This window comes from Diorhabda sublineata, chromosome 2 (assembly GCF_026230105.1).
Source record: "Diorhabda sublineata isolate icDioSubl1.1 chromosome 2, icDioSubl1.1, whole genome shotgun sequence".
In the NCBI taxonomy this organism is placed as follows: Eukaryota; Metazoa; Arthropoda; class Insecta; order Coleoptera; family Chrysomelidae; genus Diorhabda; species Diorhabda sublineata.
Genome location: NC_079475.1, coordinates 17,821,955 through 17,846,728, shown reverse-complemented (window position 1 = coordinate 17,846,728; position 24,774 = coordinate 17,821,955). Strand labels below are relative to the sequence as shown.

At 33.8% G+C, this 24,774-nt stretch overlaps 1 protein-coding gene across 2 annotated transcripts in view; it reads right to left on the bottom strand.

The window, feature by feature from the left end:
- The window catches only part of LOC130440866 (organic cation transporter protein-like), a 64,707-nt gene that overhangs the window by 9,751 nt on the left and 30,182 nt on the right, over nt 1–24,774 (bottom strand). For both annotated transcript variants that reach the window (XM_056774252.1, XM_056774253.1), the window contains exons 2-3: nt 8,536–8,782; nt 2,027–2,161 (exon numbers count right to left, since the gene is read on the bottom strand). In XM_056774252.1, coding sequence (XP_056630230.1) covers nt 2,027–2,161; nt 8,536–8,782 — 382 coding nt within the window. The remainder of the gene's footprint in view (nt 1–2,026; nt 2,162–8,535; nt 8,783–24,774) is intronic.

Here is a 24,774-nt window from a genome sequence, read left to right as displayed (position 1 = left end):
GTAATACTATATTCTATGCCATAACAGATTGACAAAATAGTAACAATTAGGAAGAAAATTATAATTTCTTCCATTCTCAAGTTATACATGAAAATTATGCTTCTGTTTTATCCAGCAGAGAATGAAATATCAAATTCGTGCTTTCACGAGGCAAACATATAGGTTTTTGATGAGGATATGCTTATTTATTATAATTATTAGTTAATTTAAGCGATATAGCACACTTTTATCTCGAATAACTAACATCACTAATGATTATTCTTAAATAAGTTTTGGGGGTTATTTAATTAAAAAATGTTTAGATCGCTGCAATTGCAAAGATTGTAAAATCAGTTTAGAAGCTTCTGATGACATAAACAGTGGACAAGAGCTTCTTATATTCTATAAGAATTAATATTTAAATAAGTGTGCATTGAAAACTCCAACATTATTGAAAAATTTCACCATGATGGTACTTAATAGCTTCGACAAAAATATAGAGAAAATTTCAGATAATAAAATAATATCAAATTTGAAAAAGAAAATTTTTGGAAAAATAGAAAAAATTCTTCCCGAGTAGTATGCAACAACATGTAGTCGTAGGCAATACATTTTCAATTTATTATTGCGATCTCAGGTTTTCAAATATTGTTTAACTTTTTCAAGTTCAATAAAAAGTAGACAAACTAAAAAAATTCAGCATAACTGAACAACCACTATATTTTATATGTTTCTTACGGTATATTGTTCCTTTTTCAATAATATTATATTACATATTATTATATATATTATATAAGATGGTTTAAAATTGATGCAAAAAATTGTACATTTTTCAAGGTCCATTCACAGTAGATTATATTTTCGATAAAAGGTGAATATTGAAATATTTGTGTGGATTGTGGTTTGATTTCCAATATTCAAAAGAATAATGAATAACTAATAATAATCAACGTTTTTATTTATAGTAGATGTTTCAATAGTAAATGTGATTACTTGACCCAAGAATATCTCTAGAGGTACCTGGCCCAATCTAGAGATAACGGTAGTTGCTCAAACAATACCAATGTATCAGAAAGTATATAATCTATACAGCATATGTTTCAAGTTTCAAGACGCCTTGTTGCTTAGTATTTGTTTGGCAGCCATCAATAGTGAACGTTTTCAGTGAATTTGTAAACATGGAAAAAATTGGTCATCATTATGTGATACAATAGTTTTAATTGAAATTGAAATAATAGTTCATAACTTCATACCCGAAACGAAAGAACAATCAAAACAATGGAGCGGAAAGCGAGAACCTCCAAAGAAGGAAAATACCGTTTTATTTGCAGGCGATGTCATGGCGTAGGTTTCCTGGGATGAGCGTGGGATAATTTTCATAAAATATCTTGAGAAAGGAAAAACTATCAACACCGAGTATTTTGGGAATCTATTGCAACGTTTGAGTGAAGAAATCAACTTAAAACAGCCGCATTTGGCTAAAAAGAAAGTGTCGTTTCACCAAGACAATGCACCAGCTCACACATCGTTTATTGGAATGGCCAAAATGAATAAATTAAAGTTTGAATTGTTACCCCCTCGGATTATTTTCTGTTTCCAAACTTAAAACAATTGCTCTGTGGTTAGGTGAAGTTAGCAGTTAATGGCTATTTTGAGGAGCTTGACGATTCTTATTATAAAAAGGGTATCGAACTTATTGAACATCGCTGGTAAAAGTTTAAATAAATATATTTTTTCAAAAATTTGTTTTGTTTTCTTTGTTGTGCCAGGTACTTCTGAGACAATCGTAGTAGTACATATTGTATTTAAGTTGTAGCTATTATGGGCTCTGGTTTCATTTAATAATCTTATCAGAAACCAGTGATTGTAATAAATTATCATTGGTGGTTTGAGGAAATTAGCCTAATTTTTGCCATTTCCATTCAAGTTAAATGAATGGACTATACTGACTACTATCGCTTCTACATGTAATATTGATTGAGTATTACCGATTGATATCAAAAACTCTATAGAGAATACAGGAGCATAATATTGACGAAATACTTACTTATCTGACAAACATCCAAATAACATATTTCCAACTAAAATTCCTAACATCGTCAATGTTTGAGTCAAGCTGACAAGGTACGATTTGGAGCATATTAGATCCCATTCCGAGGTTATTGTGTTTGTGAACACCGACCTAAAAATAGAAACATAATTAAATACAACATTACTCAACACTGCACACTCTTTAATCGAGATGTGCTCTAAAAATAACGTGAGTTGTTATCCATCCATGGGATCCATGCCCCTGAAGTATTATAAAACTGTGAGCTGTAATTATCTTTTGATACCTTTTGAGTTTTTGGTGATTTCAACAAAATATTCATTTTCTCTCGCCGGGATGAAAAATTCGCTTTTCGTCCCTGGTATGCGGGACGAGCGAGAGAAAATTCTTTGGGAACATTCACCATCCCTAATCCAGCCACCACTGAAATTTACACGAACTCGCAAGCAGTCGACTAAGTACAATATTTAAAATGTTTGAGGTTTTCCACGAAATATGTATATCCTACGAAGATTGAGGGCCATTTTTGTGTAACTTCTGTTATGAAGAGCGTAAAAATTAAGAACCGTTCTTCTCTACTCTTGTAATTCATGCGCATTGTATTGTTTCATTTGAAATCTAATATCTATATAGCTAATTAAACGTCAAATGAATGCATAAGAAGATTTTTGGAATTATAATAAAAGAAAATTTCAATTTTTAATGGCGTGTGGGACTGCTAGTTCTCCATCGGGCGCCTCCTCTGATGGCAGATAGGGGAGCGCCTTCTAGATATAGGTAGTACTGAGGAAATGAAATACTCAGGGCGGACCAAAACTAGCACCTGATAAAAGGCAGCATTTTCATTAGTTCCAAAGCATAGCGTAGGAAGTTCAGCTTCTTAAAACGGTGTTACTTCGGACGCGAAAAGCGCAGTTGAAATAGCCTCACCGGTTTTGGTGAGGCTATTTTGGCTGATACAAAAACAAACGCGGCCCTCAGTCCGGGACACCCCTTAAATGGGGAAAGGGTGCTAAGAATCCCCCCGTCAAACACAAACAAGTACCAAATATACAACAAAACAACACGAATTGCCACGTGGAACGTGCGCATTCTATATATGACCGGGAAGCTTGTCAACATTGATGCAGAGATGGATAGACTACAAGTCAAAATATTAGGTCTTAGCGAAGTCAAATGGCCCGGCTCGGGAACACAAAAAATCAAACATGGTGTCATATATTATTCTTGCGGTGATGATCGCAAACACCGGTATGGGGTGGTCATCATAATCACGTCCGATTTGGAAGAATCTGTTGTGGACTTTATACCACTAGGAGACCGAGACATGCTACTGAAGTTGAACACCTCACATCGTGTCATGAACTTCATACAGTCGTACGCTCCAACAAACGATAAAACAGATAACATGAAGACTTCTATGCGAGGCTCCAGGAAGGAAGCTATGAAATTAACGTAAATGATGAAATTGTACTGATTCTTAGATATTTTAACGCAAAGATTGGATCGGGAACCGATGACGGTGACTTTGTCCGAAAATATGGTCTGGGAGAATGAAATACAAGAGGCGACCGACTGGCACAGTTTTGCTCCAAACTAAAACTAAGCATTGCCAATACTTTTTTCACTCCAAACGCGACGGTTATATACTTGGCGTTCACCTGCTGATCGCGAAGGACATATTGTAAGAAATCAAATAGATTTCATTCTCATTAGACACGAATATAAAAAATTCATTGAAGCAGTCAAAACCTATCCTGGAACAAACATCAACAGTGACTACAACCCAGTTATAACCCATTTTTAAAGACATGAGACCAGACTTACCCCCAGATCCAGTCGAAACCAATTAAATGAGCCACGAAATTACCGAAGAAGAAGTTAAACATGAAATTAAACTTCAAAAGAACGGAAGAGCTGTTGCTCCTAACAATGTGTTCGCGGAAACCTTTGAACTCGCAGCTGCGGAGGACGGGGTTGGTCTAAATCTTATTACTACAATATTCAATCGTATGCACAGAGTCAGAAAAATACCCTCAGACTGGCTAATATCCACTTTTGACACAATTTGACAAAGAAAAACAATGCATCACAATGTGACGTATACCGCATGAATAATTCCCCTTCCATGCCTTGAAGATATTCTGGTTGATTCTTCGCATACGGAATGGGAACTTGGGAAGCTCTTTTCTCCTCGAATGTGTTGACTCAGAGATGTAGAGTCACGAATGCTGATGTATTTGCATGCTTTATTGACAATAAAAAAGGTTTTGACTGTATATCACACTAAAAAATGATCAACCGGCATCGACGCACAAGATCTAAAGATCATAACCGGACTTTACTGGCACCAAACAGCAACAGTCCTCATCAGAAGAGATGGATAAGAAGAGGCGTGCGACAAGGATGTGTATTGTCTCCCCTACTGTTTAACATCTACTTTGAGGCAGTATTCAGCGAAGCTCTCGAGAATACAATTGCAGGTGTAAAGATCAATGGAAACAATCTTCGTTACGCAGATGATACCGTGGTAGTGGCCAGTAGCCTACCAGAACTTCCATCTCTTATGGACGTTATTATAGAATATAGCGAACAATTCGGCGTTTATATGAATACGTTCAAAACCAAACTATCATGAAGACACTTCTGGCAAACCGCATTCTCAGCCTGGAATTCCGGACCAGAAAGCTTCGCTGTTACATCTTTCCCGTTCCTCGGTACGGATGCGAAAGTAGGACCATGAATGCGGCCACAGTAAAGAAAATTGATGCGTTCGAAATGTACGCCTACAGACTAATGCTGCAGATATCTTAGACAAAACATAAGACAAATATAGAAATCTTACAGCAAATGGGTAAACATAAAGAACTTCTCACGACAATCAAGGAGAAAAAGTTGCAGTACCTAAAACATATAATTAAAGACTAGCGATATGAGATTATCCCCCTGAAATAGATGGGAAGATCGAAGAAAAACGGTTGGTCGACCGTAGACAAAATTCATGGCTGAAAGACTTGCGCAGATGGCTCGGTTTCTCGTGCGACAATAGCCATTTTGATCGCCAACCTCCGTAGGGAGGCGGCGTCGTAAGAAGAAGAATGACAAATAGGTAACTTATAAATCTTATGATCCGGCTATGTAAACGGGGCTTTTGACCATGCGAAACCTTTTTCTATTGTTCTGTACAGCTTATAGTTATAAAAGATCAATAATAGCCCGTCTTAGCTCAGGTACATTTATGAAAATTTGAGGAAATATTTAAATTATTCTGTAATAATATTTAAAATGAACATTTTGAATTATACTCCATTCAGAAAGAGTGTAGTGTGATAAATCAATCCCCCTCCTGGCCGCCATAGCCGTAGTCACATTTAAAAACAATTTATTATTTTATTTTATTAAACATTAGCAAATGAATCTAGCATTTATTTCCTAAGAAATTTATTGCATCAAGTTCAAATTTCCAACTATGCTTACTTTTCGGGCTAAACAATTCCTTTGGGGTATTTTAAGAAAGAAATAATGTTGACAGGTAAATATTTTACGCCCTTTATCTACTATATAAAAATAAGTCGGGTTTTCCTTCCTCACGCTATAACTCCAGAACGCACGAACCGATTTCCACGGTTTTGCAATCGTTGGAAACGTCTCGGGCTCCGTGAGGTTTATAGCAAAAAAAATTCAGGAAAAATTTCAACAAAAAAGCGGGAAAATCTTTTTCCACATACAACGCCATCTCTGATACATAGCATGTACTACAAACCAATATTTTAAGTCGATCAAGATGTGACATAGCTTTGGCGTTAGCATCATCTGGAATTGCGGCGACTCTTCTAGATGGCGGTCGTACAGCACATTCTGCGCTTAAGTTGCCACTCAATTTAAACACAATTGATACTCCAACATGCAATATTTCCCGATCCAGTGTAATGGGAAAATTGTTGATGCAATGCAAGCTCATTGTTTGGGATGAGTGCACAATGGCACATAAGAAATCACTTGAAGCACTTAACTTCACACTGAAGGCAAAATAACAACATCTTTGGCGGCTTGATGATATTGTTGGCAAGCGATTTCAGGCAGACGATGCCAGTAATTCCCCGTGGAACGCCTGCAAATGAATTGAATGCTTGCCTGAAAGCATCACCTTTATGGAATAACGTAAAAAAATTATCGCTAACCACTAATATGAGAGTTCAACTTCAAAATGATCAAAGAGCTGCACAATGTTCCAAACAATTGTTAGCTGTTGAAAATGGAAAAGTCCCAGTTGATGCGACATCTGGATTAATTACTCTTACCAACGACTTTTACCGATTTGTAGACTCTCAATTAGCTCTTATTGAAAATGTTTTCCCAAACATTAGTGAGAATTATCAGAATTATACTTGGTTAAGTCAACGAGCAATTCTTGCCGCCAAGAATACTGATGTACACGCACTGAATTTCACCATTCAATCAAAAATTGCTGGCGATTTGGTGACATACAAATCCGTCGATTCCATAACAAATCCCGATGATGTAGTAAATTATCCAACGGAGTTTTTGAACTCTCTGGAGTTACCAGGATTTCCACCACATAACTTGCAACTCAAAGTTGGTACAGTTATTATGATATTGCGTAATTTGAATGCACCGCGACTTTGCAACGGTACTCGACTTTCGGTAAAAAGACTTAAGCCGAATTTGATTGAGGCAACCATTATTAACGGAAAGTACGCAGGTGAAAATGTATTTATTCCTCGAATACCAATGATTCCGTTGGAATTCAAACGATTTCAATTTCCAATTCGCCTTGCGTTCGCAATGACAATTATAAGTAGCAAGGCCAATCGCTTAGTGTTTGCGGGATAAATTTAGAAAATCATTGTTTTTCACATGGGCAGTTATACGAGTTGGGAAACCATCCGCTTTGTTTGTGTTAACATCAGACCAAAAAACAAAAAATGTGGTTAACCAAAGAGCACTTCAATGAAACGGATAATTTGCGGACACGTATAACGCTTCGATTCAGTATTTACTTTGGATTCACTTTCATTTACTTAGAGAAGTTCAACTAAATAACACTTCATTTTTGTGATCGAAATGAATTCATTACTGTTGTGAAATGAAATAAAATTTTTCCTTTTCAAATATAAAACAAAAAAAATTTTCGCCGGAGTTCGCCAGGTTTGCTAGTAGTATATACCTATACCAGACACTTAATTTAAAAACGATTTGTAGAATGTTTTCTGGGAAAAACGATAATTAGGTACATTTTGCAAGAGGGCAATAAAAGATTAAAATATGAGGTATACTTAAATGGTTATTGAAAAGTTTCAGTTGTTTAAGAAAAAGTCCTATAAAAGAAAATTCACAACTGCATTTCTAGCGCAGTGTTTGTCACAGAAAAATTTACAAAACTTTAGTGAATTTTCAATATGTCGACCTTTGAAAACTATACTCCAATACATAAAGTGAAGACGCATGCACTCTCTGTTAACGAGAAAGCCATCTAACAAGTATGTGTTCGAAGATGACAGGTCTAGGAAAACCAACGGTCTACAAACTTCTTAAGGAAAGGAAAACAAGTGGATGTTTAAGTGGTCCAAAGTCTCGGTCAGGAAGGCGAAAGGCTTACATCGATGAAGATTACAAATATGCAATCCCTAGGAAAGTCCACTCATTTTACTTTAAAAAGAAAATTCCTACCATTGATAAAATTTTGGCGTCCTTTTTGAAAGATGGATGGCCAACAATCAGCAAAAATAAGCTTTGGCAAATTCTACATGAACTAAATTTTTGTTGAGAAAAACAATTTAATTTAAAATAGGTTCTTCGAAATAAAATACATATATTGCAAATATGTACATACTTTAAATATGTTACAGGAAATATTTGTAGACTGTTGTATATAATAATCTAGTAATGTGTAGTATATAAGTATGTATATAGTATATATATATATTATAGTAATGTATAGTTTAGTATATTTTGTATTTTTATTTTTCATACTTACATGTATATACTTAAATTTGTAAATAATTAAATAAATATAAGTGTATATATTGAAGAGTAATAATAATATACTATTAATTACGAAAAACCCATTGCAACAGCTATGATGGTAAGGGTCTTCTTACTTTTGGGCAGATTCAGAGGTTGGTGTGGAAGTATTAAAATAGAAAGAGAAATAAAGATATCCTTCAATTTTGAAAAGAAAAGTATGGCCATTCGGATTATCTAGGTAACCGCTTACATTTTAGTACGGTCAATTATGGGGAAAATAGATCTCTGTCCAGTTACTTATTTATCATTGGCATATTTAAATATTCCAAATTTTGGACGTAAATGACCGTACTAAAAATTTCAGGGTTTTGCATTTATAATGAGCATTTATTTACGCTCTTTTCAAATAGAGTTTAGTAATAAGATTTCATTACTCTCTTCTATATAAAAAAATTCTATATGAATAAATTATACAAACGCCCTTGCAATGAATCACTAGATATATTTAATTTACTTACATATCGTAAATGTGACGAGAACATTTATTTGAACATACGTCTGTTTCGTTATTGACACAGCTATAGCTCACGGGAGGTGCTAAAAATACTATACTAAGCTGGTGCCAAGCAACCCCAAATTTTACTAGGAATATTATAAAACATATCCATAAGTGCCATTTTCCTAACACTCCTATACATTTTTGAATGATGTCTTCGTGTTGTTCTTGTGCATGTATCGAACTGCTTTTTTCTTTGCCATTTTGTACTGAAAAAATATTATTTTTAGTATAGTTGAACTAAAATCATAACGTTAAAGAATAAATGTAGGACTACGTGACGTGAATAGAAAGAAGCTTTCTTTTTGTACAGTCTAGAGCACTCGAACGGGGCTATGTTCGTAGTCTTGGTTTAAAAATTTGGAAAGTATGGAACCAACAATATTTTTCACAATACAGAGTAGAAGACACTTTGCAGTAAATATACCCTAAAATTATTGCAAATTGCGGGAAAAAATGATATCGATTTTGATTTCAATTGGCTAATGGTTGTGCATTTTTTTGCTTCGTAAATATCGAGCCCTTAAATGATTCTGAACGTGGAGTAGGTTCCTAAGTGGATAGCCGTGCAACGATTTCTCTGAAATGTGCTTACGAATTAGGCAAACGGATTCAAAGATGAATAAGGAAGGAAGAGTCAGAATTTTTAATCTTTTAAAGAAATCCCTGGAGTGAGTCCTACTGCTTAGTTTGAAATTGAATCGCCACACACGTACCTCTGAAAGGAAGGGCATATCGGGGATGCGACTCAATAAGAGCATAATAAACTGTTGAGGAGTTGGACAAATTCAGTTCTTTAGAAAGTGATCTCTGCGCAAAACAGGATGAATTTCATATATTAGATAAGGCGACAATATGTAATTCCCATTTGAAGGAATTGTCCACAACAAGCGCTAAGAATTTTACAAATTCAACGACGCCAATGGTAGTGTTATTCAATAAAAGAGGCTGAAATATATTTTATATGATAAAACTATGGTTTTAGAAACGTTGAGACAGACAAGATTAGAATCGCACCATGATTTAAGGGTGATTATGTCACTGGATGTCGTTTATAAACAAAAGAAACAAAATAGGGCCTAGTAGTGAGCCTTGGAGCACTCCACATTCTATTGGCTTGTAGAAGACATCGTTGTATCAACCCTTACAAGCTGACTTCTGTTGGTAAGGTATGACTTGAACCATGCGAGAGGTGTTCTTCTGAAGCCGTAGTACTGCAATTTGCAATACTAAAATATTATGATCAACACATCCGAAAAAAAGTTGTTGCAGTGGAGTGATGGCTGTTTAGCTAAATTAGACATTATTTAGGAGATATTGATGGGTAGTAAGTATTTTATATTTAAACAGAAATGATAAAAGCCTCTGGTTGTCCAATCTTTCTATGATCTTAGATAACGTCGGAAAGAGTGCAATTGGGCGATAATTCGATGCTTGATTTTTATCTTCTCCTTTATGCAGAGGTATAATTATAGCCGTCTTAAGGCAATTGGGAATAGTGTCATTTTGATATAAAACGTTAATGAAAGTAGTTTAAGGTGATTTGATGGGCCATCGGGCAGACTCGAAAATATTTTCAATGTAAGTCCATCGGTTCTAGATGAGTATTTATTTTTGATGTCATTAATTGTACTGCAAAGCTCTGCTAATGCTATGGGCATAAAGAAGAAACTTTATAGGTTAACATTAGCATCAGGAATATACGAAAGCGGATCATGAGAAGGAGTTATAGAATTTGATAAATTTTTGCCTACATTCACAAAGTAATTATTAATTATGCTTGTTGAAGAAACTTTATTTCTTAGATCATTCATAATGGACCATGTTTCTTTAGAAACATTATGAGATTTGAAGAGTGCCCTGTTATAGTATTGGCTGCGTTTATTGTCTTATGATAAATGTTTCTGTATAGTTTCACGTAATTTTTGAAGAAAACACTATCAGAGAATTTCTTTATGTAAGATAAAGATCGCATGTTCTTTAGCAGACCAGGGTTTATTTTGCTTATTTTTTATACGCCTGAGGGAAAAAATTGGATGCCAGACTAGTCATTGTTTTTATGAATCTAGAAATTTCGAAGTCCACATCACCAGAGGAGATCATGTTCCAGTCAGTTGTTTGACAACTTTACTTGAAGTTCTGAAAACTGGAAAAGATACGGCATACGACACTGCGAATGTTTACTGCCAGTGGACGTGGAATCTATCATTTTGAAATAAAAGTTACCTGAAAGTTACCTGAAAAATTATAACGCTGGATACTAAAATGGTCTCGTCACTTTAAGAATTTTTATTTCAAAATTTAATTGGTGTTCTGGGCTCTAAAACCAGGGGCTTTTACGCGTCTTGTCCTGGTTTTCAAATTTTAGAGATGGCAACCCTACGCCTGTCACAAAAGTCACAAAAACTTCAAATGATAAGCAGTTCGTTGGAATTATGTTGACCTGCGGAGTCAAAAGTTTGTTTCTACGATTGATACTTTTGATATTGTCCAAGAAAGGTTGTTGCTGGCGAAATGGTATAAAAACATTGAATCATTTAATATCTTTATGATCAAAACGAAATGTGTGCAAATATTTTTTCAATATTTTCAGGGTATTTGTGAAAAGTTTTTGTGATAAATAGATTTGTCTAAGAAGAGTAATAGAATGGCCACCCCGATCGTCTTACGTAACACCTCTACGTTTCTTTTTATGTTCATAAAACATTTCTTCCATAGAGGAAAGTTTGGAGGGGAAAATAATAACTGTGTGTGGAAAACTTCTGGCAGCAATAGTTTGGAAAATAAACGATCCTAGTTCGAAAATATAATAAAAAGAATCGAATGATTGCAAAACAGTTTTCATATAAAATATCTTCATGGTCAAGTTTACCGAACATATTAAAAAAAAAGATCAGGTTTTCGTTAGTTTTGAACAGATATTTCAATAACCCTTAAAAATACTAATCCGCACATCCCCAATTCCATTTGTTATTGTAGGAGTTGTATTCGTCCAAGCTTTAAAATAAGCGTATTGTGTTTTGCATATTTTCTATGAACGAAATAAAGAGGGTGGTATATTTCCATATCAACCCTGTATATTATTATTTTGAATCGATTTTATTTACAGACATCGAACTTTGAACACAATTTTTGAAAAGATAGTGAACTAAGATAAAAGAGTATTGAACAACCAAGGAAGTTCTCTAATTATACCAATTAATGAAACAGTTTACACATAGCAATAAGAAAGATAAATCGTTTATTTCACAATTTCTTTGATTAGAACCCCAGATAACACAAGATATAACATATAGCATTCCCAATATGCTAAGAATATACCATCTCATATATATTTTGATAAAGACTTAATTCGAAATGTCAATTTAATCTATTTTAATCTTTCAAAAATTATTAAAAAAACTAATTTTGAAACAAAAGAGACCTAAAATCGAGAAGATTTAGAAACATAAACATATCAGAAGGTCCAACAAATGAGGAATTAAAGAAATGTATGTCATAGTTTATACCGAAATTTAAGTATAACGTACCGGGTGTCCCAATAAGAATGGCTTTCGGCCATATCTTGGGAACCGTTTATAGTACAGCTTCGGGAAAAAAAATTTATAACAAAAGTGACTTCGAGAAAACTCTGGAAATTATTTACAGAGCTGTAGGTCCATCGCCAGAGTGCGTAATTAAATACCAAAAATTATAAAATGAATAATTGCCTGATTAAGATGCATTTAAACTATGATTATCGAATTCTTCAAGAAATTCAGCGTATATTTGATTTGACAAGTTTTAGTCTATCTCTTAAAATAAGAGGGGGTGGGGAAGCGGGAACTTTATTATGAAAAAACTCCTGTAAGTCCAGTTCTACTTAACCCATCTATGCAAACTTAGTCTTTTTGAAGAGAGCTCTTTCCTACCAATGTAAGAGTTATAATTTCCTAGAGGGCGCTAATTATTTATTTTAAATCCAGCTATCCTTAAAAAATGTTAAATGGAAACATGCAGTTTTAATTGAGGGATATAAAAGTAGACCAAATTAGCAGCAGAATAGCGAAAACCGCATGTCGATATCTTTTTCGTATTACGAGATATCCTCAGATAGCCTAAATTTTAAGCACTTTCTTTTAAACATAAATTACTTCGGGTTGACTGAACGGATTTTAACATTTTTTGAATTCTCAAAATTGTCTTTCCTTTTTCTATCAATAATAGTTCCAATTATTATGTTAGTTAAAATTAATATAATAAAATAAATAAAATTGCGTTATGGAAGTTAAAATGGAAATATAACTTGAGGTAAAGGTACTGCCTTCTGATATCTTCACAACCTCAGCTATCTCACGCCATTTCAATTTAAGATTTGATATAACCAATTTGTGAACTTTTTGAATGTTTTATGGAGTAACCAATTTAATTGGACGACCAGAACGTTCACCATCACCGGTGTCTGTACTATCACGTTTAAATTCAGCAAATCAATAACAAATAGTTTTTGAAGCCATTGCTGAGCTTGTATAAAATTTTTTCATGATAAATCAATACATGAAATTGTTTTGATTCCAGTTTTTTAAAAATAACAAAAGTAGTTTCACTTAAATAACTGTCACTTTTTTCTGATTAATTGAAATGTCATGAAATTTTACACATAGTCTTTTGAAAGTTGGTACTTCATAAACGTTATAAGGATTTGATAATGGCAGGGCCACCTGTGTGTCAGTCACATGACTTATTGAGTGATGATGTAATATTACGAAAGCTGAGATATAACTTTTAGATGAATTAATGTAGGTATAATATTCAAATAAATGGAAAGAGGTGGAATTTTGCTATAAATATATACTTGTTTAATCATAAAATTTTCTTTATTTAATATATACATGAATGGTCTCAGAAGTACCTTGCCTGATCTGGAAATGGCGGTAGTTGCTTGACAAATCCCACTGTATTGGAAAATACACAATCTATCAGCTTATGTTTCAAGTTTGAAGACGCCACGTCATTTATTATTGTTTAACCGCCATCAATAGTGGATGTTTTCAGTGATTTGTAAACATGGAAAAAATTAATCATTGACCGTTATGTGAGAATGCTCCTCCGTTATCAACAGTAAAATATTGGGTAGCAGAGTTTAAACGAAGTGACGACTCCAGAAATGTTGGAGGAAATCCACAAAGCGATCATCCAGTAGATCGTCGATTGAAAGTAGGCATTTCAAAAAGTGCGATACATCACATATTATCTGACTTTGGACATGAGTAAGCAATGCGCAAAATGGGTGCCGCGCTTGTTCGCAATGAAACAAAAACAGCTTCGTGAAGATATTTCTATCCAGTGTTTCGCAATGTTTAACAGGAATAAAGCCGAATTTTTCAAACTTTTCCTAGCCATGTATGAAACGTATGTCCATCACTTCATACTCAAAACAAAAGAGCAACCAAAACAATGGACTGAAAAGGAAGAACCAGCACCAAAGAAGGCAAAGACCAGTGCATCTGCAGGCAAGGTCATGGCTCCGATTTTTTGAGATACGCGTGGGATAATTTTCATTGACTATCTTGAAACAGGTAAAACTATCAACGGCGAGTATTATGCAAGCTTAGTGCAACGTTTCAGCGATGATTTCAAGCAAAAACGGCCTCGTGTGCTACGATTAAAAAAATTGACAATATTTTTAACTCTTCCCAAAACTTCTCATATCTTTTTCGTAGATTCTTGAACAACAAGATTTAGAGTGTGAATGAAACATTAGAGAGATCGCCATTCACTAAGTCTAACAGCAGATAAGATATTTGCGGCATTATCGCTGACGATGGCCGTAACTGTGACAAACTATAACATAACGAAAATATCTAATTGAGAAATGAAACAAAAGAATTAGAAAAACGCAGTTTTCCCAAACTTTCCAAATATTGAGTTGTATAAAAATCTATTTTGTCAGTTCATTGCAAATGATGGTAATCTAAATAAACTAACAAAGTTGAAAGAATGATCAGAACTTTCGCTGCGTGTCACATTGAAACACATATAAATAAGTACGTAACGGAAATCCCACAATTCCACAGAAAAACATTATAATGTAAACTTTGATTTACTACTTATTTATTTCTGCTAATTGTCCAACTTTTACAAAATAAAATTAAAAAAAGGTTTTATTCTGGGTTTTCCCATTCTACTGACACAGAAATATTTTAATAATAAATAATAACGAAATAAAACGTATAGTTGCTAAAATTAATAGGAAAGTATAAAAGTGATACTAATATATGAAAGGATGCTTACAAGTGAAAATAAAGCTACTAAACAACACCATAAGCTAAGAGGAACACCTATCACTTATTTTTTGATTTTACTTACTTTTTATTTAAGTAAATTATATCAATTGAGATTCATAGATTATTCTAAATTATTTGCACTACCAACATGATTTACTTTCAACTAAATTCCCTATGAATCAAGAGAATATTCTTGTGCAAGTCCCGAATCAAGCACCAAAATAATGAGAAGGTAAAAAAAACTACCGAAATTTTGGACATTTTTGGTATATTTTCAACTTGTGTTCCACGAAAATAGTAAGTTATGTTACTAGGAGTAGAAGGCTATCATTATTGTCCAGATTATTGCACTGTCGAGGCATTATTCACTGAATAGTTTCAACATTACTTTCAGCTGGATTCATTAGCATTAGTCTTACTTAAATAATTTATTTTTGTTAGCTAGGCAGTAAAAATCTAATAGTACCCGTTTCTGCAATGATGACTATCCAAATACACCAAACACCACTACAACTGTTGAACTTAATCAACCTTATCTTCTAAGAAAGTGTGTGGACGTCTAATTCACACCGGCGGCATCAGTAACAATTAAAGGCTGATGATGATAATCAGTCAGTATCATTGTGATTGAAATCAGCAAGTCTATGTTCTTCATAGTGGCATTGATTTGCAAACTTGTGGACTTGCTAGTCCTCCTAATCACCAGAAAATCACTTGTTTAAGTTATCTTCCTAGTAAAGCCTGGAAAAGATGAAAATGTAGCTGTTACGTATGAATCCAAAGAGTTTCCTTCGATTCGAAGATAATCCCTTATTAATTTTGGATACAATCTGCTAGTCTATATTCTTCACAGTTGCAGGAATCAGCGAGGATTTTAACTTAATAGTTCTCCCGATTATCAGATCACAGCTTGATTGAATTCTCTTCCTAACGGAGCCTGAAAAATGTGCTTTTACGTATCAATTCAAAGAGTTTCTCTGGTTTAGAGAACATTTTCTCAACATTTCGAAATAGAAATATTAGCAATTTACATTAATTCATCAACACGCTGTATATTAGAAAATATTGATAATACATCTTAATTAGATAAGCTCTTTGTTCTTCGTTTTGTTTATAAATATTAAATTATCAACTTTGTGTAATAATAACCTGTTTACACTATAATCATTTAAATATAATAATTCACAAATACAAATATACGAGGACATATTGGAAAATTCTTACCCTACTATAGAACCAAACAAAATTTCAATGTATTCACGAGTTCACGGAAGAAGAGGTTTTTAGCGATTTTACCAATTCATGTGGTACTTTACGTCACTATATTGAAGACGAATTTACCTTTATGCATGACCAGAAGCGTGCAAGAATACATTGCAGAAGTTGGTTTTCGGATTATGGAGTGGCCAGCATTTGAGAATATATTGAAAAATTCTTAGCCTACTACTAAACAAAATTTCAATGTCAAAATATTTTATTATTCAACATATTCTCCTTTTAATTAGATACATTTATTACAGCGAACCTGCAACGTCTCTAGACGTTTCAAAAAAAAATGTTTTTTCTTGCTCTGCAAATCAGACCTCTGCAGCTTTTATTACCTCCTCGTTGAAAGAAAATTTAAGACTTTTTAAACTTTTTTTCAGTTGAGGAAAGACATAATAGTCGAACGGAGCCAAATCTGGTGAATGAGGGGTGTGCTCTAGTAATTCAAACCATCAATCACGAAATTTTTGCATGGCAACATGAGATTCGTGTGCAGGAGCGTTGTATTGCAAAAACAAAACACCTTTGGATAGCTTTCCGCGTCTTTTCTCTTTAATTTTTTTCCATAGAGTGGTCAGTAATGTTGAAGAGTAATCTCCAGTTATTGTTCTACCCTTATCCAAAAAATCAATCATGATTACCCTATGGTATTATGAAAAAACTGACGCAAGAACTTCCAGCAGATTTTTGAACACGGAACTTCTTAAGTCTTGGAGAACCAGAGTGTCGCCATTCCATCGATTGTTGTTTTGTTTCTCGATCGTAGAAATGTACCCAAGTTTCATCCATAGTAACAATTCGGTTTAAGAAGTCTACATCCTTTTTAAATCGAACGCGATACTTCCACCCTTGCACGCTTATCGTCAACATTCAAACATTTGAGGATCCATTTTGCAGCAATTTTTCTCATGTCCCCGTGGGTATTTACCGTGGTTCCCTTTCGGGGAGGATTTTGGTAAATAACACTTACAGCTTTCAAAGTCTGTGAAAGCCTTGACAAAAATTTATATAGGGTGCTCAGAAAATGGTGCCAAATTTCGCTATCTAAAAACTTCGAAAACTTTTCAAATAGCAACCCCTATTTTTCTCTTTACCATTGGATTCCACGCTTTAAATTAAGGGGACTTCGTTATAAATTCATATATCTCAAATTAACGGTTCTTGTAGAAACTTGAAAAAATTTTCATGGTTTTTAATTGTTACATGCCGATGGTTAACAACGAATAATAAAAGTTGACGTATCAAAAATTAAATTTGCAATTGTTTGTTTGTTTGTTGATATGATAGCTTTTTTGTCGCTCCAGACAACCGATAATGAAACAATGAAACCATGAAAATTTCAGTTTTTTCAAGTGCCTTCAAAAACCGTTAATTTGATATATATAGATTTACTAACGAAGTCCCCTTAATTTAAAACATAGAATTGAATGGTAAAGAGAAAAAGGGGGTTTCCATTTGAAAAAATTAAGTTCTTAGATAGCACCATTTTCTGAACACTCTATATAAATTTTTGTCAAGGTTTTCAGAGATTTTGAAAGCTGTAAGTGTTATTTGTCCAAATCCCAAAAATATTTGACCTGACTCACTTAAACTAAGAAATATAATTTTTCTAGCGGAGGGCTGCACGTGTCCAAAAATTTCGAAATTGTGAAATAATTAAAAAATGGACTTTAGGCAAACAATGCCTAGTATAAAATCATATTGAAATTTTGCGTAGACTTCAAAAATTTCATAAAAACTATAGCATTCCATTAAAAATAACGAAGTTTGGGTCCGAATTTTCAGAAAACTTAAACTATTTTCGCTGCAACAAGCATTTCGGAAAACCCATGCAAGCAACTTTTTCAGAACACTAATCCCAGTACTTTCCCATATGCATATCGATTCAGCTCGTCGTGAAGGACCCTGTACATAAATATAAATGTTTAATAATTATTATTAAAACAACTAAAATCTATAACGCAACCGAATTATTATGTCCTAATAAACTAGAAGATCCTTTTTCTGTTTTCTTTTATTCTAATTCGGTGTCTTCTTTCAGTATATCTCTATTTGCTTAGGGTAAGAAGGGAGAATGACGGTCACTTAAGCATTGATCCATTTTTCAATTTATTAGCCTATTAGGTGGACTTCTTCATCTTCAGGTGCCATCTCCATTTAATGAAGGTTGGGGACAATTAATTTCGGCATACTTATTTCGGTCCTGTGTTGGTGCGAATTAAAGATGATGACCATACCAGTCCTATCGCGTATGTTTTTTAACCATGAAAGTTGTCTGCAACTAGGTCTACGTTTCCTTCGATTTTTCCTTCTATTACTAATTTCAGTATATAATACTGGTTACGGTATATGAGGTCCAGATAAGCGGCCTTTCTTCTCTTTATTATTGCAAGTAACTCTCTTTCCATTCAATGATATTTTTAGTAGTCTACGGAAGATCCACGTTTCAAAATCCTCGAGTCTGTTCATAGTATCCACCTTTAATGTCCATGTTTCCGATCCATACAAGAGAACTGAGTGCACGTACGCCTTTACAAAACTGTATCTTAAGTTCAATGTTGCGATACATAATAGGTTTTTCACCTTAAGGAATATGATTCTATCTTGTTCTATACGTGATTTTACTTCGACGTCAGGGACTACATTTATTTTAATTTCTCAACTTTCTCTATTGAGGTGTCATAGTGGAATAAAGATATATAATGCGGTCCATATGTATGGAATAAATTCAATTCTAGCGTTATTATGTACTTAATGAAAAAAACCTGAAACAGGTCGATTTTTATTCTTAAATTGACAATTTACAGTATGAAAATTTTATCCCCCTCCCTCGTCCTCTCGAAAATCATAAAGGGGTCGTGTGGCACATTGCTGGAAAGAAATTTCAGTCCCCTATTCAGCAATATAAAGTTTTTTTAAAGTTGCAATCATAATGAGAAGATTAATTTTCAAGAAATAAAATTTTCATAATGTCTGACCACCATTCACTTCTTGACAATAACAGAGGTGATTTTGGAATTCTCGTAGGTACAACATTTTGTATGACCCCAAGGGCTATTTTGTTAATTTCTTCCGTTATCCTAACTTTTAAATCGGCAATATTGTCTGGTCTATTGAAATATACTCTAGAAATAATCAGGTAGTTCAGTATCTGTTCTGCTAAACATCAGGAAAAAATCTTGGACGATACGAAAATATTAGTCAAAGATCCAAATAAACAATTAATATGAACTAAAAGTCGGCAATATGATATTTGTGCTCGTATTGAATTTAATTAGGGCTCATTTGTCCGAGACTCAAAGAATAGACATTTTAATTACGATTGGTTTTGATAATAAAGCGAGAACTCAACACGTTTCGCAATGTACAATTAGCAAAATTAAAAAAAGTTTCGTGAAACTGGACGTGTAAAAAATATTGAAAAACCAGGTAGAAATGTTCTGATGAAAAAAAGTTAGATGTACATCTAGAGATTGAGGCATAAGACAACTCGCCTCCGACAATGATGTAAGCAAATCATCTATTATGTTTTGCATAAAGAAAATAGCACCCTTACAAAGTTCAGTTAGTTTAGGAGTTAATAAAGATGATTCTGATAGAGGGCAAGACTTCTGTGAATTAATGATGAACAGAATGAACGCAGTTTTGCAGTTCATAAAAAAAATTGTGACGTTCATTCAAACGGAACGGTTAACAAATAGAACTGTAGATATTGTAGCAGAGAAAATTCTCACTGGATATGAGAGGCTCTCACTCAATATCCTAAAAAAGTAAACGTTTGGGCTGGTATCATTAACGATAAAATTATTGACCCTTATTGTTTTGAAGGTACAGTTTTTTGATTAACTTCTTAGTTTCTACATTACAAACACTTTTTCATGATGTTAATCATCCAAATGGGTGGATAGATCTATTTAGTACTAACAAGACGGAGTCCACCACATTTTGCACGTACAGTTAGAAATTATTTAAACGAGGTTTTTCCCAATAAGAAGATGTGGAACGATCGAATACAATAATTCCAAAATCACCTCGGTTATTGTCAAGAAGTGAATGGTAGTTATTTAATTTAATTGTAAATTACATTGAAAAATACATTCTAAATATTATGCGGCATTATTATCTTCATTTTACGTAAAGTTTTGTGATAAAAACATTCTCAAGATTTTGCATCTTAAAAATCAATTTTCTCAGTTATGATTGCACTAAATTTAATAAACTTTATATTGCTAAACAGAGGACTGAAATCCCTTTACAACAAGGTTCCATATTCCATTCAGAAGGGGTGCTGCAGGGGGATAATATTTTCATACTGTAAATTGTCAATTTAAGAATAAAAATCGATCTGTTACAGGTTTTTTTGCATAGTACATAACGCTACAATTGAATTTATCCTATACATATTAGTTTGAATATAAATAATTTCCTTGTAATTATCAGGAACAACGAGGATCCCTGATTATTTTATTTCAAATATGTATTTTTTGACAAAAAAGACGATAGAGAATCATATATATGTTGTTAATTTTTGAAATATTTCGAGTTTTGACTTCCATATTTATTTATATATTTATCAAAATATCTTTAACACAAATATTTTTCCCCTTTTACATTTTCAGATGTCCATGATTATTCAATTTTACAAAATTTCCATAGTTTTCTCATCTGTCATCATACTGAACGTAACAATTGTTTTTGTCTTCAGTTCTATAATTTTCATCCTCTATTGCATGATTTCTGTCTGCATTTCCATGTTTTCCAAAATTCTATTTTCTACGACCGTGCGTTTTAACCCACTTTCCCGCACGCAATGTAGTTTTGAAAGTGTAGAGTGCAGGAATGTGACATTCTTCAAAGGAGAAACAACTATCAAACCACCCGGGTTTGATATCAATTGCTATGACAACCTAAGCGTGTAATTGTTACTAAAACGTCAAAGTTGTTCAAAACGTCTTGGAAGTGACCGAATAAGTACAATCTTTTTCTAAAATAAACCACATTAAACCGAATCCGATACAATAATATTAATGGATTCATCCGACGAAGAACTTCCCGAAGCCATTTTGAAGGCTGCAAATGAAGCTAATTCCGAGCTGTTACCTGCCAAATCCAGATTAAGTTATGAGAAGCAATACAACCATTTCTTTACATGGTGTAAGGAGAAAGGGGCCAAAACTTATAAGGAAGAGGTATTTCTGGCGTATTTTTCAGACCTAAGTAAGGTTTTGAAATCTAATACATTATGGTCCCGCTATTCGATGGTAAAAAGTTTAGTAGAAATAAAACTTAATTTAGATATAGCTAACGTCGTTTCTTAAACAAAAAAATATTGGTTTTCGAGTACAGAAAGCGCAAGTTTTTAGTTTTTACTAAAGAAGATATATGCAGGGTTATGCTAGCTCCCGATGAGGTATACCTGATGATTAAAGTGAGTACCATTTTTGCACTGGCTGGCGCTCTCCGCAGATCCGAGCTTGTAAATACCACTGTCGACGACATTCAAGATAAAGGCAACCTAATTGTTGTGAAAATTTCTGATTCCAAAAATCATTCGTCAAGATCATTTGTTTTATCTGAAGAAATAAATGATGGAACCTATTTGAAAGTACGCAGATTTACGATCACGTTCCTCGGCAACGTTCCTACCAGACTCCGGCGAAGAAATAACCAACATAAAGCGTCTCGGTGGCTGGAAGTCTACTACTGTCGCTGAGGGCTAGTTGGAGGACTCCGAGAATAAGAAGAAAAAAATATCAAAAAAAATTATCTGTACTACAAATGACTTAAAACTGTTGCCGCACCGTCATCGTCATCTTTATGCGACCTGCAACCGATGCCATCCTCATCGAAGTCATCTACCTTCCAGTTGAAACCAAAAAACTTGTGTTTTCAATATTAATATTTATAATAATTAGAAGTATTTAGTTAAAGTTTTGAATATTATTATGTTTGTTAGAATAAAATAATTTTTGAAAAAAGGGTTGGTATGCTTTTATGTATATACTGTCGTAGAAAAAATAATGTTCCTAACTCATGCGTAAAGTGTCTTTCCCGCACTTGACCGCTTTCCCGAACTCCGCTCCGTGTCGTTCGGGACAACTGCAGTCGCGTGCGGGAAAGTATCACTTTCCGCACTTGTTAGGAAAATAGCTATTTCCTGTTTCCATTTTATTCATAATTGTCTCTTCGAAAAAACGCACTTTCCTGTATCTCCTTTTTCAATTTCTCCATTTCTATTTCTCAAACTCCTTTCCACTCCCATTAAATAACTCAATAATTTGTCCATCATTTTCATATTATAGAGTGCGATGATTTCGGACACCATTGCATTATATATAAACAAATAAACTATTAAGTTATAAATTACCGCACGAAGTAATAAAAATAAAAGAGTTTGAAGGTTGAGATTTAAATTTGAAATGTCCGCCGAAAACGTAACGAGACTGATATAATTTCGTTCTGGGTTAGTATCTGCAATGAGTTGATAAATGATATATCTCAACCTGGATTATAGTTGACAGAAATCACTCAAATAATTCATTTTATGTATGTTGTTACTATCATACGCTTTTCTGTTGCATCTTCGTGAATACATTTAATTACTAGAAACTATTTGCTTTGTATTAGTTGGGGGGTGAGGATGTTTCAACTTTAATAAATTTATGTCCTTGAGATTTTACTTTCCTAGTTTTATCTGCGTAACAGAATCATAATTTCCTTCTTGTTTATGGCAAATATTTTCAAATTTTATCGCAAGTACGCAACTAATTAAACAATATTTTGTTTAAGTTTATAGTTAGATACGGTCTAATGTTTTTATTTGAATTTGTAAATAAAACATCGAGTGGCCTAGATTGTCGATTTATTAAAAAACATTGCAAATATGATTGATATTTAAAAATAACTATGAAATACTAACAAGATCAATTTGTATACCTGGTGGCGTGGCAGTACTACTTCAGTGTCTTTGAGATAACTTATTCATTTTTGTTTAACGAAAACAGATTTTCTATGCCTGTCTTTCAAACAGAAACAAAGCACTCTACCTGAACGTTAAACTCCCGCATTGATAAATCGACTGTGATCCCCCATGGCATCCTTTATGTACTCTAACTACCAATAACGATAAAAGTGTTAACGATATAGAAAATCTTGAATACTTGATGGTTGTTTTCAAGTAATATAAAATCATATTTTTAATAATACTACATTTTGATTATTCATATTTGAATAATTATTTAATCTTATAATCTGAACCACTTAGAAGTAATTTGTTTCGTCTTGTCTACTTCAATGAGGTGGTCTAATAGAGTGAAGTATATAAACTGTCGATGAAACGACCCCCTGGAAAAATACAAGGGTAACGCTATACGAGGGTTGTCTGAAAAGTCTCCAACCTAATAAAGAAACAAGACATTTTTTCTATAATAATTTTCATTTTTCAGCATGATCCAATTTTTCCAACAATAGTTTAACCCTATCGTCTTTTCTTTTCAAAATAAGCGTTTATGTTTGCGATAACTTCTTCATCTGATAAAAATATCTTTTTTGCAAGTTAAACTTTAAAGTTAGGAAAAAAGCAAAACTTGTTGGGAGGGCAGATCTGATGGATAATATGGATGGTGAAAAAGTTAGATATGCACTTGGTGAATTTTAGCTAGTGCGATCACCGAAGTGTGTTATCTTTGCCTTTTTCGAAGCATGTTGATCCATTGCAATCCATCACCTTAACTGTTTTTTTTTGCCCAGAAGTATAGTCGTGGACCCAGCTTTCATTTACAGTTATGAAATGATGCAAAAGATCCGACCCATTTGGTTTTAAACCGTGTCAATAAAAGCTGGCAAATGCTCATTTGAATGAAATACAAATAAATAAAACATTCAATTTTGATGGCATCAATTTCTCCATGATAGCAGCGACTCAACTGCATTTAGAGGTTACTATATAAGGATGGTGGTCTTTAAAAACGCAGTGCTCTAACCTAGATTCATGGTATCTCCATATATACAGAATGGCTCTCGTACGAGCATGATAGGAAAAGCTGAACGGCTTCATATTTTTTCTTTGGACCCCAACGACAATTCGGAAGATGACATGAATCATATAAATGAATTGTTCTATTCGAATAGTATATTTTTGTAGTCATATTGATCCTGAAACTAATTATTCTCAACTTCATCCGATCTGTTGGCTAATCTAATATTTATCTTTTCAATCATATTAGGTGTGATCAAAAATTAATGAATTTTAATATCATCAATTACTGACATTGCATTTATATCAACTAGTACCTATTTCTCATACCCTCTTTTGTTGAGACAAACAGTTTTTTTATGTAAAAGCAAACACAAGAGGGTGCCTGCCGCGTGGAGATTCCTGTGGATATTAATCTTGAACTTCTGTAAGTTGTAGTGCTCGGAAAAGACGTACCTTGGTGGATGCTTCCATAGTCTTGTCCTTCTCCGAAGAAATGAGTTGCGATAAATTGTTCTGGGCATCTACAGGCGGATGAGCTAAGTCTGCTTGTCGAGTAGGTCTTGCAAAAACTGCTCTAGGCGGAATTATGCTAGACACCTCGGAAAAGCATTTACCGCGGTAGTATCGGTAAAACAGAGTCAGATCGACAACCTTTCTTCTATGCTGTGAACTGTCCAGGTTGCAGGTCAAC